Source organism: Arctopsyche grandis, chromosome 10 (genome assembly GCF_051622035.1).
Source record: "Arctopsyche grandis isolate Sample6627 chromosome 10, ASM5162203v2, whole genome shotgun sequence".
Lineage (NCBI taxonomy): Eukaryota > Metazoa > Arthropoda > Insecta > Trichoptera > Hydropsychidae > Arctopsyche > Arctopsyche grandis.
The window spans coordinates 17,020,726-17,036,766 of NC_135364.1; the positions used below are offsets into that span (position 1 = coordinate 17,020,726).

The 16,041-nt window shown below is 34.9% G+C and overlaps 3 protein-coding genes across 3 annotated transcripts in view; 2 read left to right on the plus strand and 1 right to left on the minus strand.

Annotated features, from left to right (window-relative positions):
• SmydA-3 (SET and MYND domain containing, arthropod-specific, member 3) lies at positions 1–4,487 on the plus strand. Its single transcript, XM_077439289.1, has 9 exons — positions 1–230; positions 299–512; positions 603–801; positions 874–1,016; positions 2,488–2,589; positions 2,631–2,857; positions 3,726–3,877; positions 3,948–4,140; positions 4,261–4,487. Exons 1-9 carry the CDS (start codon positions 101–103, stop codon positions 4,485–4,487), a joined length of 1,587 nt encoding a protein of 528 aa, XP_077295415.1. The 5' UTR covers positions 1–100.
• On the minus strand, positions 4,470–8,819 carry LOC143918092 (uncharacterized). Its single transcript, XM_077439791.1, has 5 exons — positions 8,708–8,819; positions 6,653–7,567; positions 5,026–6,570; positions 4,826–4,933; positions 4,470–4,741 (listed from the first exon to the last, which is right to left on the minus strand). Exons 2-5 carry the CDS (start codon positions 6,788–6,790, stop codon positions 4,613–4,615), a joined length of 1,920 nt encoding a protein of 639 aa, XP_077295917.1. The 5' UTR covers positions 6,791–7,567; positions 8,708–8,819; the 3' UTR covers positions 4,470–4,612.
• Positions 8,228–16,041, plus strand: part of mTor (serine/threonine-protein kinase Tor) — a 13,944-nt gene continuing 6,130 nt past the window's right edge. Inside the window, exons 1-3 of the mRNA XM_077439789.1 lie at positions 8,228–8,660; positions 12,545–13,345; positions 13,422–16,000. Coding sequence (XP_077295915.1) covers positions 8,444–8,660; positions 12,545–13,345; positions 13,422–16,000 — 3,597 coding nt within the window. The 5' untranslated portion in view covers positions 8,228–8,443. The remainder of the gene's footprint in view (positions 8,661–12,544; positions 13,346–13,421; positions 16,001–16,041) is intronic.

Below are 16,041 nucleotides of genomic sequence, written 5' to 3' on the forward strand. Positions count from 1 at the left end.
AGTATCAATCGGCTACTTGCTTAATGAATATAGTGGAAATTTTCAAACACACAAGTGTTTAAAATAATTATTAGTATTTAATTTCATTATAATTCCTATCATGGAATCAGATTTGAAGTACAAAATATTAAATGATAAAAAACTCGGAAGATACCTAGTTGCAAATCAACCATTACAGAAAGGGTCTTTAATTTTTAATGATGTTCCATTTGCAATTGGACCAAAACAAGGTAAAACAATATTGAAAATGTTTATATAGAAAAATAATTTAATATTAATAAATTTTTATTGAAATAAGATTCACCACCTGTTTGTTTGGGCTGTCATGGTTTCTGGAAAAAATCTTATTATTGTTCCAAATGTGGATGGCCGTGTTGTAATCAATCCTGTGAAAATAACTCAATACATAGGGAATATGAATGTGATGTGTTTGTAAAATCGCAAGCAAAATTTCAACACGTGTCCGACAGTACAAAACCATGTCTTCAATTTGATTGCATTACACCTTTAAGGTATTTATATATTTTCTGATAAGAAAATTGTACATGTTTGTAATATTCATCCACAAATATATTACTATTTTTTTATTTACTGTAATAAAGGATGTTACTCTCTAAAGAGAAAAATCCAGTTAGATGGGAAAAAGAAGTCGCAGTCATGGAAGACCATGAAACGGAACGTAGACAAAAACCGACATGGGACGTTGACAACGTTAACATTGTCGGTTATTTGAGAGAACCATGTAAACTTCGAGACCGTTTTCCAGAAGAGATCATACAAAAAGTGTGTGGAATACTCGAGGTGAACTAAAGTGTATTTTAAAATTAACCACTATATTTTAAGTCAATTAATATATAAAATTGAATAATTTAGGTTAATTCCGTCGAAATTCCATCATACGGCGGTCCTAACATACGAGGCATTTATCCCAATTTAGCTATTATGTCTCACAGTTGCGTGCCAACGGTAGTACATACCATTATATCAGGTGGCGAAGAAGGAATTCCGCAAAACCTGTATTTTAATTTTAATTCGTAATGTATTAACCGAGTGCTTATTTTTGTGCTATTTTGGAATATCCTCAATGTGTCTTTCCCTGGATTAATCTGGTTCCTCTATATCAGTGCTTCCTAAATTGGGGGCCGTAGGATTTCTCGCGGGGGCCGCGAAAATATTCAGTATAAATTTCAAATATTCATTTATGAATATTTTTCCACTTACATATTTGGGGAATGTATATATTTAAGTCTGTTAAATAATAACACATTATATGAAAACTTTCCAACAAAAGTTTTCTTTGTGGTCAAAAGGTATTAGTCAAGAATGCACGGAGATGTTTTTGTGTTCGAATGATTTTCTCACGAATTATAAAAGATCACTGTCGACTTCAGTGAAAAATGTTCAGATATTATTTTTCAAAAAATATTTCCCAAATTTGAATTAGGATGAAAGGAACAATTGGATAAGAACATCATTTGCAAAGTCCTTAAAATATGATCATATTACGTAGACAGCCCAAGAAGAGTTGATCGATATCAGATCAGATAATTTGCTTGAAGTGGAATTTAATGAAAAAAGTATTTCAGAATTTTGGTTAAGGTGACAGCAAGAATATCCTGCTATTGGAAAAGAAGCCCTGGTAACTCTTATTCCTTTCGCGACTACTTACCTATGCGAAACAGCATTTTCGTCATTACTTATATTAAAAAATAAGCAAAGGTCATGCCTTTCCACGGAGACTTTGGAAGATGCTTTGTGAGTTAGCATTTCTGACATTGAACCCGATATCGATTTGTTATGTAAAAACATGCGACCTCATCTATTGCATTAAATTTTTTCATGTGTGAATAATTTTGTGCTATAAAATTCCTATAATTTTGTGCTGAATATAAATATGTGTATTATAATTGTAATAATTACTGCCAAATAAACCTTTTAACTAGAAAAAAATTTTTTTAGAGGTCGGGAATTAATTCTTTCAGATTTAGGGGGTCGTGACATGAAAGTAATTGGGAAGCACTGCTCTATATGAACTCATCTTTTTTCTTCCTCTAGAATTCCATCCTTTCACAGATTGAGAGCTTATTTGTTTTTTTTTTCAAATCCTTTCCCCCACAGGTATTCGACCCACCAGTATTACTGAGGGACTATTTTTCAGCAATATTTCCAAACATACATATGTATGTACATACATGTCCATTATATTTTATGAATTAGTACTGAGGATATTCCAAGTTTATAATTTATGTGTGTGCTAGTGCCGTAGTTCCAAAATTGAGTAACTCGGCATTTGTAGTTAGAAAAACCTATCATACTTCAGGTATTGTTATAATTCCGCATTATAATAAAATTCACTAGCAAGTGAGTAAAATGTGTGTACGCTACTATTTCTTAGTTTATAACATAGAATATAGTGCATTGTTAATTTTACATATAGAACATCAAATTGTGCAGAAGCAATTTTGCATGTAATCGGTTTCACAGCAGAGAGGGAATCAACAAATTTGACGCTAACCCTAACTGTACGTTCTGTTGTGAAGACAATCTAAGTGCAACGAGTTGTATTTTATGCTATAGTAAGAGTACCGAGTATCTGTTAAACCACATTACAGATGTTTTTTTGGTTTTAGAGCTCAAATTTGGGCAGCACACGATATCAGTAAAGGCGATAAGCTGGAATTATGCTACACGCACGTCCTTTATTGCACACTTCAGAGAAGATATCACTTGAAGCAATCTAAATTCTTCGATTGCGATTGTAAAAGATGCGCTGATCCCACCGAATTGAATACAAACATGAGTTCATTGAAGTGTAATGGCTGTGAGAATGGCATTATTTTACCTGTTGACCCTTTAGGTATGCTTACCTTACATTCAAATTAAAATTAATAATTCTAAAATATTTTATACTAGTGGTTTTACCCGGCTTCGCTCGGTATTTGTAATATAAACCGCTTAGCCCTTTGAATGCTGACCAACGCCGATCAGCGTTTTGCCAACAAGTCCGTGAGCCTGAAATACGTCGATAGGCGTTGTATTTTGAGTATGTAAAAAATAAACAAGAACACTATCCGGCAAGCCTTTCCAGGTAGCATTGAACATGGTTCGTGTAATCCGTGTCAATGTTTATAAAGACTACTTTACACCGAAATTTCTGAATTTGTAACCATAGCAGAATTTCGCGATGGATATCCCTAAATGCTGAGTATTTTAGATTGTGGCTTGGCATTTAGATTGTGAGCATTACATTTTAACAACAATGAAGAAGATCAAACTAGTTTAGGAAAAATACATTTATTAATATACGTCTTTTATTTATTTTATATTTTTGCAAGATATATTAGAGAGTCTAAACACACCTTTACAAAACTCGAAATCCTCGGCAGTAGTTATCTAGGGTTTGTCTGGATTAGCTTCAATTTTTATACCTGCTTTCTATTGGATTTCTAAATAATTCTAGTTGGAAATTTTGGCGAAATTTTCAGCGTGGTGAGATTTCAACAGAAAAGACGTAAGCACTCAAAGAGTTAAACATGGCTAATTTAATAGTAAACATTTTATTAAATTAATTTGAATAGTTTTATTTTATTTAAAATCATTTGAATATTTATTAAATTTAACGTCACGGATTCTACCACCCAAAACTTACATAGTTACATACGAAGTTTCTTTCGAAATTATATATTAGATTACCGGGTTAATTTAGGTAATTCAATTTTAAACAGACGCAGAATCAACTTGGAATTGTTCTAATTGTAAATATTACACTACATCTGATGTCGTTCATCGCGTGGTTAATACTATACAGAAAGAGATTGATAGATTAGAAGAATCAATTTATGGCGAAGTTGATGATAGAGAGGAGGAATTGAAATGGGTATGTTTTATTTAATATATCAAAATATACAAAACGTATTTCTTATAATATTTATTTGTTTAAATAACAGTACCAGAACATTTTACATCCTAAACATTCAATATTGCTGGGTTTGAAATACACTTTATCTCAAGCATACGGACAAGTAAAAGGATACAGAATTGAAGAGCTTACTGTTTCCAAGTTAAAATACAAAATTGACATGTGTAACGAGCTGCTTCAAATTTTGAACATAATTTCGCCAGGACAAACTCGGATGCGAGGTATGATTTATTTATTTAACCACAATCTTAGCTCTTGCCGTTGATGCTAATCGATTACTTTGCACTGCCTCAAATTACTTTTGAATATGCTGATTTTGTTAAATTAAATTTTAATTCCAGGAGTATTGCTATATGAATTATACGGATCATTGTTGAAGTTGGATAAAATGGAGTTGAAACTAGGTAATATAACGATGGATCAGTTTTCTTCAAGGACTGAAGAAGTGTTGAAGATTTTGAAAGAATCCAGTGAAATACTAGTAAGAGAAGACAAAAAAAGTAGCAAAGGTGCTTTAGGATTATTGGCTATAGAAAAATACAATGCTTTATCATTATCATTACAATGATGAAATTTATTAATGTATTAATAATTAATGAATACAGCGAAATGTAAATATTATACATACATATTTATATACAAATATATAAAATCTTATTATAGTTGTTTTATTGCTATTATAAAATCATTAAATTAGAATTTTATATGCTTGATAGATGGGTTTTTATTAGAAACTACTGTTGGTTTTTTAGAAACATCTTCAACATTTCCGGAATCCATCATATCTAATTTCATAGAATTATCTTCTCTCTCTTTCACGATCTGAAATTTTTAAAAGTAAATATTAATAATATATGAAATTAAAAAATATATAATATGTATATGAAATAAAAAAATGGTTATCACCTTAGGGCAGTCTTTCTTCAAATGCGTAACATCTCCACACTCTCGGCAACCTCCCCCTTTGGGATATAGGCCACGTGGATTATCAGGACATTGACGAGAAATGTGGCCCTATTAATTTTCATGAAAAAATTTACATAATTAATTGATTATATAATAATATACGTATGTGTATGTATGTATGTATGCGTAAAAAAAATTACCTGTTCTTTACATATAAAACACTGGGCAAATTTGTAGTCTTGGGTGCGTACAACTTTGCAAGCGAAATGAGTATGTTCAGTTGAGCCACATTTGAAGCATATTCCCGAGGAAGGCATACCGGTGTCATCAGTTTTCTTGTTCAACTCGGGACACTCTGAAAGATTATGTCCACCTTTCCTACAATGAAAGCAAAGTTTCTTCTTCATCCTCGCTAGAGATTTTTCAGCTTTTCTTCTCTCTAGTTTCATGGTACGGTTGACTTCACTTCTAGGAATACCTTTGGAGATCAAATTTTTACGAAGGTCCTGTAATCGCTCAGCATCTTTTGATAGTATTGGAAATCCGTCATAAATGCTCACTACTAATTCTTCACCGTTTATAATCAATACTGATGTTTCCAAGGATGGTTTTCTTCTTTTGAATTCTTCGTTACTAGCCTTTTTTTCACTTTTTGTAAGGGGCTTTGAATTTTTATTTTGATTATCGGAATTCACAGGGTTGATTTCTTTTTTTTTCTTGTTTTTATTTTTCTTGGAATTAACATTCATTTCTTGTGTATCAGGTAATGTTTGTGATGAAGATTGATCTATCTTCTTATTTTTCTTTTTGATTTTTAGATCTGTGTCTGTGTTAGATTCAGATACATTATCTATAACTTCTTGAGATTTTTTGTTCTTCTTTTTAGTTTTAGTTTCTATTGAGACTTTTGCGTCTATTATATCATCATTTGCAGTAAATATTTCTGTTTCACACATCTTTTCAGCTGTTTTCTTTTTCTTCTTTTTATTCTTCTTTTCAGTCAAAATATCAATTGTATCAGCATTTGAGGGTTCAGATACTTTGCGTTTTTTAGATTCTGGCACATTACAATTTTCACTTTCATTGTTTTCAATATCGTTTGTACAAATTTCTTCTTTCTGTTTTCTTTTTTTATTTTTTGTTTTTGTAATGGAATCGGGAATTTTATCTACTTCCATTTCATCAGTTTTAGGAATAGTTTCCGAAACAGTAAATTCGGAAGATTTGTTATTAGATTTAGTTTTCTTCTTATTAGATTCACCAACCTCGTTTAAGTCTGACTTGTCTTTTTTACTTTTTTTCAACATTTTCTCTATTTGAGACGTAAGATTCACAAATTTGTTATCTATTTCTTGATCCTCGTATTCAGCAAGCCAATTGGAAATGTCTTCATCGTTTTCGCTTTCAGTAGAATCAAGTGTTGCATCTTTGTTTTTGTTTTTTTTACTTATGATATTTTTCGTTTTTTCACAATTTTCTTCAACATTAAAAGATCCATTTTTGTCTCCAGTTTTTACTTGTTTGATTTCACCGCTGACTTCTAAAGCCTTTTTCATTTTTTTCAGCTTATTTTTTGAAACACGTTTTGAATCTTCTTCAATCGCAGCTTCCGCATTTTTAACAGCAATTTGCTTAGTTTCACCGGACTTTATATCATCATCAAAAGTACACCAAGATTTTTTGATTTTAGAATCGGATTGTTCTTTCAAAAACTTTTCATAATTTTCTTTTCTTTGGGCTTCACACTAGATAAGTATGTAAAAAAATAAATAAATGAAAATTGACAAAATTATACATAAAATGATATATTTAATAGACTAAAACTACCTTGGCTCGTTCAGCTGCATTTTTGTCTTGATCTTGGCTCTGCTGCAGTTGTGTTCGCATGATAGACCACGGTGTAGCCGCTTCAGGCATTCTTTCATTAGAGGCTTTGGAGCCGTGGGCTCGTGCGAAACGAGTCATTTTGGGCCAAAGATTTTGACACAATTAGAAACTAACAGGTTATGTTGCCACCGCGAACGAGCAGAAGCACACAGCCCACGTGCTGATGACAGTTCTTACAACCGGCCATTATCCCAGCCATAAAAGTAGAAAATTCTACCATTAGTTGGACATCATATTTTAAAATTCATCCTATTTTTTACAAGGCTTTTCTATGTTTGTTTATGTATGTAGGTTGCACTTAAAATATTTTATAGTTTTTTATGTATGCACTTAAAATATTTTCACGAGCTGTCGATAAGAAAATCATGGACGCACATTTATGAAAATAATGTTACATTTTTTTGCAAGGATTATATTAGTTTAATATTTAACTTTAGGGAAAAATTGAATTTATTTTTTTGAGTATTTTAATAAAATTATATACAATAATACTTGGTGATTTGCAAACATTTTAAAGTTTCAACATTCAATTAATTTTTGTTCATCAAAGGAAAAGTTATTCGACAGGAGCATTTGATCTCGGTAAAAAGAAAAAATATTCGACTAATTTGCCAAAATTTTTGTGGGGACATCACTTTCGCTTTGTGACGTATTTGAATATATCAATTTCAATCTCACGACTTACCAGAACAGATACAAAAAAAAAAAAACTAGTATGAATAATCATCTTAGTTTAGTAAGCCCGATTTTGTCGTTTCGGGATTTCGATATTTCGTCCGTCATCCTCTAGACAAATTTGAATCGCAACGTTTTCGAAGAACTTAATATTCCCAATTGCATACATGACACAGTATTCTAAAAAGGTAATTGGATTATTAGTCACATTGTGATCGCAATAGAAGTAGAATGCATAGAATGGTCATTGTTAACAAAAGTATCGGCTAAAAGCGAACCATCGAAGAGAGAGACGGAAAGTCAGAAGAGAGACAAGAGAGAGAGAGAGACGAAGTTTAGCAAACAATGAACAAACTCTGCCGCGCAGAGTTTTTGTAGCAACATTTTTGGAGGCTGAGAGCGATTGGCTACGTCCACACTACCGATATCTACACCCGATATTTTATAATTTTCCATATCCAGTTCCCATATTGCAACATGTAGTTGCTATTTAGAAACTGGTTATGGAAAAAATCGTAAATATCGGTAGTGTGGACGTATCCATTCAATGCATTCTAATTCTATGGTGATCGCCCAAAAGGCAATGTTTGCCATGAAAATCGCGAATACGGAATATTTGGCACTCGAGTTCTCGTTAGTATGATGGAGTTTTCGGAAGCCAGATGTTCCGTTATAGAGATTCTAGTAACTTTTGGGCGAGCGTTTTGTGATCAATAATCAGCGAACCTCTAAAAACGACGAGTGAAACAAATAGTAAAAAAGTAACGTAGGAGACGTTCACGCGGTAGACTCATAGAGGTGACAGATCGTGTGTGGCGGGCAGCATCGTCGCAAAGCATCACTCGTGCGCGTGCGCGTGCTTTCGCGTGAGCGCGGTGCGCAGTGTGTAGTGTGTAGTGTGCGTGACGCGTGTCTGGCAGCGACGTAGGATCCGCGATCTCCGATCTCCGATCTCCGATCTCCGATCTCCGTCTGCGGAGTGTGGCGTATGGCGTATGGCGCATCGAGCGATGCGATGGCTCCGTAGTGAGTGGTAGCGGAAGGTAGCGAAGGGCGATGTCTCTGGCGGCCGAGCTGGCGGGCGGGCTGCGGTCCCGATCGAGCGGGTGCCGAGCCCGAGCCGCGCGCCGCCTCGTGCAGTACGTGCGATCCGAACTCCGCGAGCTGCCGCCCGACCAGGTGGCGCGCTTCCTCGATGACTTCAACCACCACATCCTCGAGATGGTCTCCTCGCCCGACTTCAACGACAAGAAGGCCGGCGCGCTCGCCATCGGTGTGTATTCATTCACAATTCACCATTCACTATCGTACCATACATACCTTCGAGCGTATAGTACGCACATTACGCTTTGATCCTGTCGTGTCGTTCATTCATGCGTTGGGGTGGGTCGTAATGCGCCCGAGCACGCCCATGGCTGTTTGTTTTTACGGGATTTTTCCTTTTCGAATTGTTCGTATTTTGAGCGAGTTGAGTTGAATAGGTTATCAGTATACGTGTTTTTCATGACTTTCATAAACAAATCTGAAGTTATCTGATTTTTTTTTGTAAAGAGGGTTTGGTGATATATATAAAACAAGGTGGCCATTTTTTCAAAAAAAAAAAATTGAATATTTCAATTAAGTAAAATACGTCTATTAATAAATGTATTTTTCCTAAACTAGTTTGATCTTCTTCATGGTTGTTAAAATGTAATGCTCACAATCTAAATGCCAAGCCACAATCTAAAATACTCAGCATTTAGGGATTTCCATCGAGAAATTCTGCCATGGTTATAAATTCAGAAATTTCAGTTTAAAGCAGTCTTTATAAACATTGACACGGATTAAACGACCCAAATTCAATGCATTTTTTTTTAATGCTACCTGGAAAGGCTTAGCGGGTAGTGTTCTTTACTGTTATTTAAACAAATAAATATTATAGGGAATACGTTTTGTATATTTTGATATATTAAATAAAACATACCCATTTCAATTCCTCCTCTCTATCATCAACTTCGCCATAAATTGATTCTTCTAATCTATCAATCTCTTTCTGTATAGTATTAACCACGCGATGAACGACATCAGATGTAGTGTAATATTTACAATTAGAACAATTCCAAGTTGATTCTGCGTCTGTTTAAAATTGAATTACCTAAATTAACCCGGTAATCTAATATATAATTTCGAAAGAAACTTCGTATGTAACTATGTAAGTTTTGGGTGGTAGAATCCGTGACGTTAAATTTAATAAATATTCAAATGATTTTAAATAAAATAAAACTATTCAAATTAATTTAATAAAATGTTTACTATTAGATTAGCCATGTTTAACTCTTTGAGTGCTTACGTCTTTTCTGTTGAAATCTCACCACGCTGAAAATTTCGCCTAAATTTCCAACTAGAATTATTTAGAAATCCAATAGAAAGCAGGTATAAAAATTGAAGCTAATCCAGACAAACCCTAGATAACTACTGCCGAGGATTTCGAGTTTTGTAAAGGTGTGTTTAGACTCCCTAAAATATCTTGCAAAAATATAAAATAAATAAAAGACGTCTATTAATAAATGTATTTTTCCTAAACTAGTTTGATCTTCTTCATTGTTGTTAAAATGTAATGCTCACAATCTAAATGCCAAGCCACAATCTAAAATACTCAGCATTTAGGGATTTCCATCGAGAAATTCTGCCATGGTTATAAATTCAGAAATTTCAGTTTAAAGCAGTCTTTATAAACATTGACACGGATTACACGACCCAAATTCAATGCATTTTTTTTAAATGCTACCTGGAAAGGCTTAGCGGGCAGTGTTCTTGTTTATTTTTTACATATTCAAATTACAACGCCTATCGGCGTATTTCAGGCTCATGGACTTTGGATCGGCGTTGGTCAGCATTCAAAGGGCTAAGCGGTTTATATTACAAATACCGAGCGAAGCCGGGTAAAACCACTAGTATAAAATATTATTGATTGGTCTTAATTTGAATGAAAGGTAAGCATACCTAAAGGGTTAACAGATCCGTGTTGGTCAGCATTCAAAGGGTTAAAATTATATTTAGTGATTAGAAAACGTTGAAAAGTTTATTCAACTATGTTTTATCATATTGTTCATCAAATAAAAAAAGTCGTTCGACAGGAGTATTTTTTTACAAGGTTATTATTAGTTTCACTTCTCTAATCAGCCAGGCAATATTCCTACATTCTTCCGATCGGCTTGAAAACTTTACCATTCTGTGTGGTTTGGTCGATGACCGGAAAAATGCACTCGAGATAGTTGCACTCTCGAGACATCCAAACATTCAAAGATGCTCAAGTAGAACTAACGCAATAGAATTCCACAAAAAAGCGTCAAGGGGTATTTGTATGTTATCCGAGGGTGCTAACCTTTTTTTGCAAAATTCTATTACATAAGTTCTTTTTGAGCGCTTTTGAAAATTAGGACTTCTCGAAACTGCGCCACTATTCCGGGAACCGGTTTGGTCACTTCCTGATAAACAGACAATTTTCCACCATTTTTGTAGGAGACATTATTTTCACCGAAGGCTTTGATATTTCAATCTGTCTATTACATACTATCAATTATAAAATCGTACTGGTTTTATCTCACACCTCACTGAGATATAAAAAAAAAAAAAATACAGTAACAGTACAAATGGCCACCTTAAAATAAAATAATCAATTTTTTACAAGCTTTTATTAGTTTCACTATGTTAGTTATTTAGAGGGTCGAAATTTGTGAGCTAATTTTTGAACCACTTTCACTCTTCCAATCGCTTTGATACTTTACCGACATAGGAGGATTATATTGAATCTCTTTTGACATGTTAGTGGTATCTCATTATCTGTAGTTGTTTTTAAAAAAGTACTACTTCCAGTCGAGAAAATAATATCGTTGTCGGAAATTTATCATACCTTTCCATTTCTATCATCTGGAGTCCGGTGGACGATTCGCCTCCACTCCTCCTGGTCCTGTGTCAAATCGAAAGCAGCAAGTTTAGGTATGATCTTGTCAGTTCTTTGATTTGATCTTATGGGAGACCATCCTCTCGCTCGCCTTCCCCGTAGTGTTCCGGTGGCTATCGGCTTCTCTTGACTCTTCACATTCTTTCAGGAAATATGGCCATAATATGAAAGTATCATTTTTCTACGTGTTTTGGAGTCTCTGAAATCGCCAGCTCTTTGAGAATGGAGATTTTTTGGGTTTTGGGTCTATGGAATGCACAGCATCCGTCTCCAGCACCACATTTCGAAGGCATCTGACATGTCTCTTTCTGTTTTTTAGTGTCAATGTCTCGACTCCATACAATGCAATGCTTAGTGCTTAGGAGAAACATAAAAAATAAAAAAGTGGACATCTATAACGAAGGTGCCACTTCCAGTCAACTAAAAATTTTGGAAAAAATTTCCAACGTAACAAAACGCATTTCATTACCTGATTAAGTTTCAGTGTCATAGGATTAACGGTGTTTGAATTATCTCTGAAGTACACACATACACATACACACACACTCTTGATTTTGATTACAAATCATTCAAAATCTCGATGTTGAACGTTAACGTTTAATTTATATTCAATTAAAAATTAAACTATTTTCACACATATTTCATACATTTAGTAATTATAATTTAGATTCTAGAGGCCAGAAAAATTAATTTCGTCCAAGAGTGACTCATATACGTTGTATCCAAATTAGTTCTATTGCACATATATGATATCAAATGATGACACGTTATTCCCCGGTGACATTTGTAGTTGATCTTCACAAGCTTTCTATGCTTTGTGTGAATCAATGAAATTATAGCGATGTTTGATTTTAAAATGCTGAAATTGCACCAAAAACGTCAACAAATCTTCAAAACAGAAGATAAGAGGCAAAAGATTAAATAATTATTATAGCATATCTCGAGTGTAAATATAAATTAGGTCACATCCTTATTACATATTGATTTCTTAGTATTATGAAACTAAATTGTTAAAAAGAATATCTCGTCACATATATTAACAATTCAAGGTTAACGAGCATTTTGAAACGATAAAATACTAGCAACAGACACATATAATATTAAAGTTTTCTTTTAATTTAAAGAAAAGACAAAATATGATTGAAATATTGAAATGAATATTTCAATTCTTTTAAACAAGGAATGTAAATTTTTCATTTTAAATTTTATTTCAGTGTGCCTTATTAGCGGGGATTGCGATACAACGAAGACAAGAGTATCTCGCTATGCGAACTATCTACGTAACCTTTTCCCATCGTCGGATGTTAGCGTCATGGAATTGGCCGCCAAGACTGTCGGACGGTTGGCCGTAATATCCGGAGCAAAGAGAGCAGAGTATGTCGAATTTGAAGTTCGGCGTGCATTCGAATGGCTCTCCAGTGAGCGCAATGAAGGAAAGCGACATGCAGCTGTGTTAATTCTCAGAGAACTTGCTGTGGCTATGCCTACGTATTTCCATCAGCAGGTATCTGGTTTCTTTGATCAGATATTCATTGCTTTGAAAGATCCAAAACCTTTCATAAGGGAAGCCGGTAGTAAAGCGCTACAGGCTGGATTAGTCGTCACCGCTCAGAGAGAAAGCGCTCGGCAGACTCATAAACCACAGTGGTATAACCAATGCTATAAAGAAGCGAGGCATTGTTTCGACGATCAAAGCATCAAAGAAAAAGGTGTGAATAGAGATGATCGGTTGCATAGTGGACTTCTGATTTGGAATGAACTGTTGAGGTGTTCTCATGCAGCTTGGGAACGTAAATATACTCACCTCATGCAGACTTTGGACACGCAGCAGGAAATCAGTCTCACTGAAGATATTCTTCCAATTATGCCTCGAATCAAAAGTCACTTGAATTCGAGAGGAAGTCACATAGACCACATTAGTACGTCTTCTAGTGTGAATACTCAAACTACGATTATCTACGAGTCTGCTGTGTGCAGGCAACTAATCACAGAAAACTACGATACAATATGTCCAAGTATGGTTTTGATATTATTTTATGCTATATTGGAGTTTACCTTTTTAATGTTTAATATCAATTTATTTCTTTTCAGTTGTATTAAATTGTATGTTTTCTAAGTCGTCACATGTTCAACAAACGTTCATGATAATTCTACCGAGATTGGCAGCTTTCAACAAGGATGAATTCATCAAAAGTTATTTGAAGTTGTCACTGCAGCATTTATTGAGTATTTTAAGAGGACGAGAAAAGGATAGGAATATGGCATTTACAACAGTTGGTTTGATTGCTATAGCCGTTGAGTATGAAATAATGCCATGGCTCGGGCGTATAATGGATGTAATAAAAATGGCTTTACCTTCTAATGATACTCCGAGTAAAAAGAAAAGTGGGATGGATCCTGCTGTATTCATTTGTATTTCTCTATTGGCTAGAGCTTTAAAAGAGACTATTTTTCATGATGTTAAAGATATGTTAGAGCAAATGACGGTAACTGGATTGAGCCCAGCGTTGACAATTTGTTTAAGAGAACTGGCTCAAAATATTGTATTATTAAAAGAAGATATATCGGAGGCGCTGCTGAATATGTTATCAATTGTATTGATGAATAAGCCGCTTTTGCATCCGGGTCTACCCAAGAATATAGAGCAGCAGATGAGCAATTCGTCCAATACGTTCGAAACTCATGATGTAGCCAGTATCGTGTTAGCATTAAGGACGTTGGGTACTTTTGATTTTGAAGGCCATAGTTTGCTGCCATTTGTCAAATATTGCGCTAACAATTTCTTACAGAGCGAACACCAAGAAATAAGGTTGGAGGCTGTCCGCACTTGTAGCCGACTTTTGGCCATTCCAATACAATCGGACTTGACTGAACAATCCAACATGGTCAAGTGTACGGTGGCCAATGTTCTTAGTAAATTGTTAGTCGTCGGAATCACCGATACAGATTGTGATGTACGTTATTGGGTATTGGCATCTCTCGATGAAATATTTGATTCATATTTAGCTCAGATTGAAAATTTAAGTTCACTGTTCATCGCCATGAATGACGAAGTCTTGGAAATACGAGAAATAGCCATCTGTACCATCGGTCGATTGAGTACTGTAAATCCGGCGTATGTAATTCCTAGTCTGCGGAAAACTTTAATACAATTTTTAACCGAATTAGAACACTCGGGTATGAGTCGCAACAAGGAACAATCAGCACGTATGTTGGATCATTTAATTGTGAGCGCACCTCGTTTAATCAGGCCGTATATGGAGCCAATTTTGAATGTTCTCGTACCTAAGTTGAAAGAATCGGATTCAAATCCTGGAGTTATATTGAGTGTACTTCGAGCGATTGGAGATTTAGCTGAAGTCAATGGTGATAGTAACGGATTGAATAAATGGATGCCGGAGCTATTGTCAATTTTGTTAGAACTTTTAGCTGATCCGAGTTCGCCCGTGAAGAGGAATGTTGCCCTTTGGGCTTTTGGACAGTTGATAAGCGCTACGGGACAAGTTGTTACGCCATATTCTCAATTTCCAAATCTAATGGATGTTTTGATTAATTTCCTCAAAACAGAACAGCAAATCGTCATCAGAAGGGAGACTATTAGAGTTCTGGGCCTATTAGGTGCCCTTGATCCGTACAAACACAAAATTAGTCGTGGTCTAATCGATGGACAGGTTGACTCTAATCACTCATCAATGGCTGATAGTAAAGTCGACGAGACTAATTTCAATATGAATACCAGTGAGATGCTAGTCAATATGTCTTCATCTATGTTGGATGAGTACTATCCCGCTATTGCGATCTCAACATTGATGCGGATTATTCGCGATCCAAATCTTTCGCAACATCACACGAGCGTCGTTCAAGCAGTCACATTCATATTCCAATCGCTTGGAATTAAATGTGTCCCGTATATATCGCAAGTAATGCCCAGTTTATTGTATGTTGTACGTATGGCCGATAGTACCATACGAGATTTCCTATTCACACAACTAGCAACCCTTATTGCTATAGTAAAACAACATATACGGAACTATCTAGATAAGATATTTGAACTCATCAAAGAGTTTTGGACACCCAATAGTCCTTTACAAACCACTCTAATACTGCTCGTTGAACACATAGCTGTGGCGTTGGGGGCCGAATTCAAGATTTATCTACCTCAGCTGATACCCCAGATTATGAGAGTCTTATTGCACGATTCTAGCAAAGACCGTGCTGTTACCATAAAGTTATTACTGGCGCTTCAAAAGTTCGGCGATAATCTGGATGACTATTTGCATTTGATATTGCCTGCTATAGTGCGTTTGTTCGACGCTGACGATTGTCCTAACGCTGTTTGTAGAACAGCGATGGAAACGGTGGATCATTTGGCGTATAGTTTGGATTTTACGGATCTCACATCTCGCATTGTCCATCCTATTGTGCGTAGCTTGGAAACATGTCCAGAATTGCGTCCGACTGCCATGAAAACCCTGTGCGCTCTCGTTCTTCAATTGGGAAGAAAGTACAATCATTTCATTCCACTTGTTCAGAAAGTCATCATTAAACATAAAATACCGGCGCAAGATTACAATGTTCTAGTTTCCAAATTACAAACTAATACGACAATGGCTGTCGATGAAGATTTTCCTGTTACACGTCATTATCATAATCGAAATAATAATCAAGAGGTAAAATTAGCATTTTTATAGTTTGACAACAATATTGGTTC

Bases quoted from the DNA above. Each gene is read 5' to 3' on its own strand.
- LOC143918092 (XM_077439791.1), bottom strand. From the start codon at position 6,790: ATGACTCGTTTCGCACGAGCCCACGGCTCCAAAGCCTCTAATGAAAGA. The intron at 6,571-6,652 runs GTAGTTTTAGTC...ATACTTATCTAG, and splicing joins ATGCAGCTGAACGAGCCAAG to TGTGAAGCCCAAAGAAAAGA. The intron at 4,934-5,025 runs GTAATTTTTTTT...GAAAATTAATAG, and splicing joins GTTTTATATGTAAAGAACAG to GGCCACATTTCTCGTCAATG.
- SmydA-3 (XM_077439289.1), top strand. From the start codon at position 101: ATGGAATCAGATTTGAAGTACAAAATATTAAATGATAAAAAACTCGGA. The intron at 1,017-2,487 runs GTATTTTAATTT...GTTTCACAGCAG, and splicing joins GAAGGAATTCCGCAAAACCT to AGAGGGAATCAACAAATTTG. The intron at 3,878-3,947 runs GTATGTTTTATT...TTTAAATAACAG, and splicing joins GAGAGGAGGAATTGAAATGG to TACCAGAACATTTTACATCC.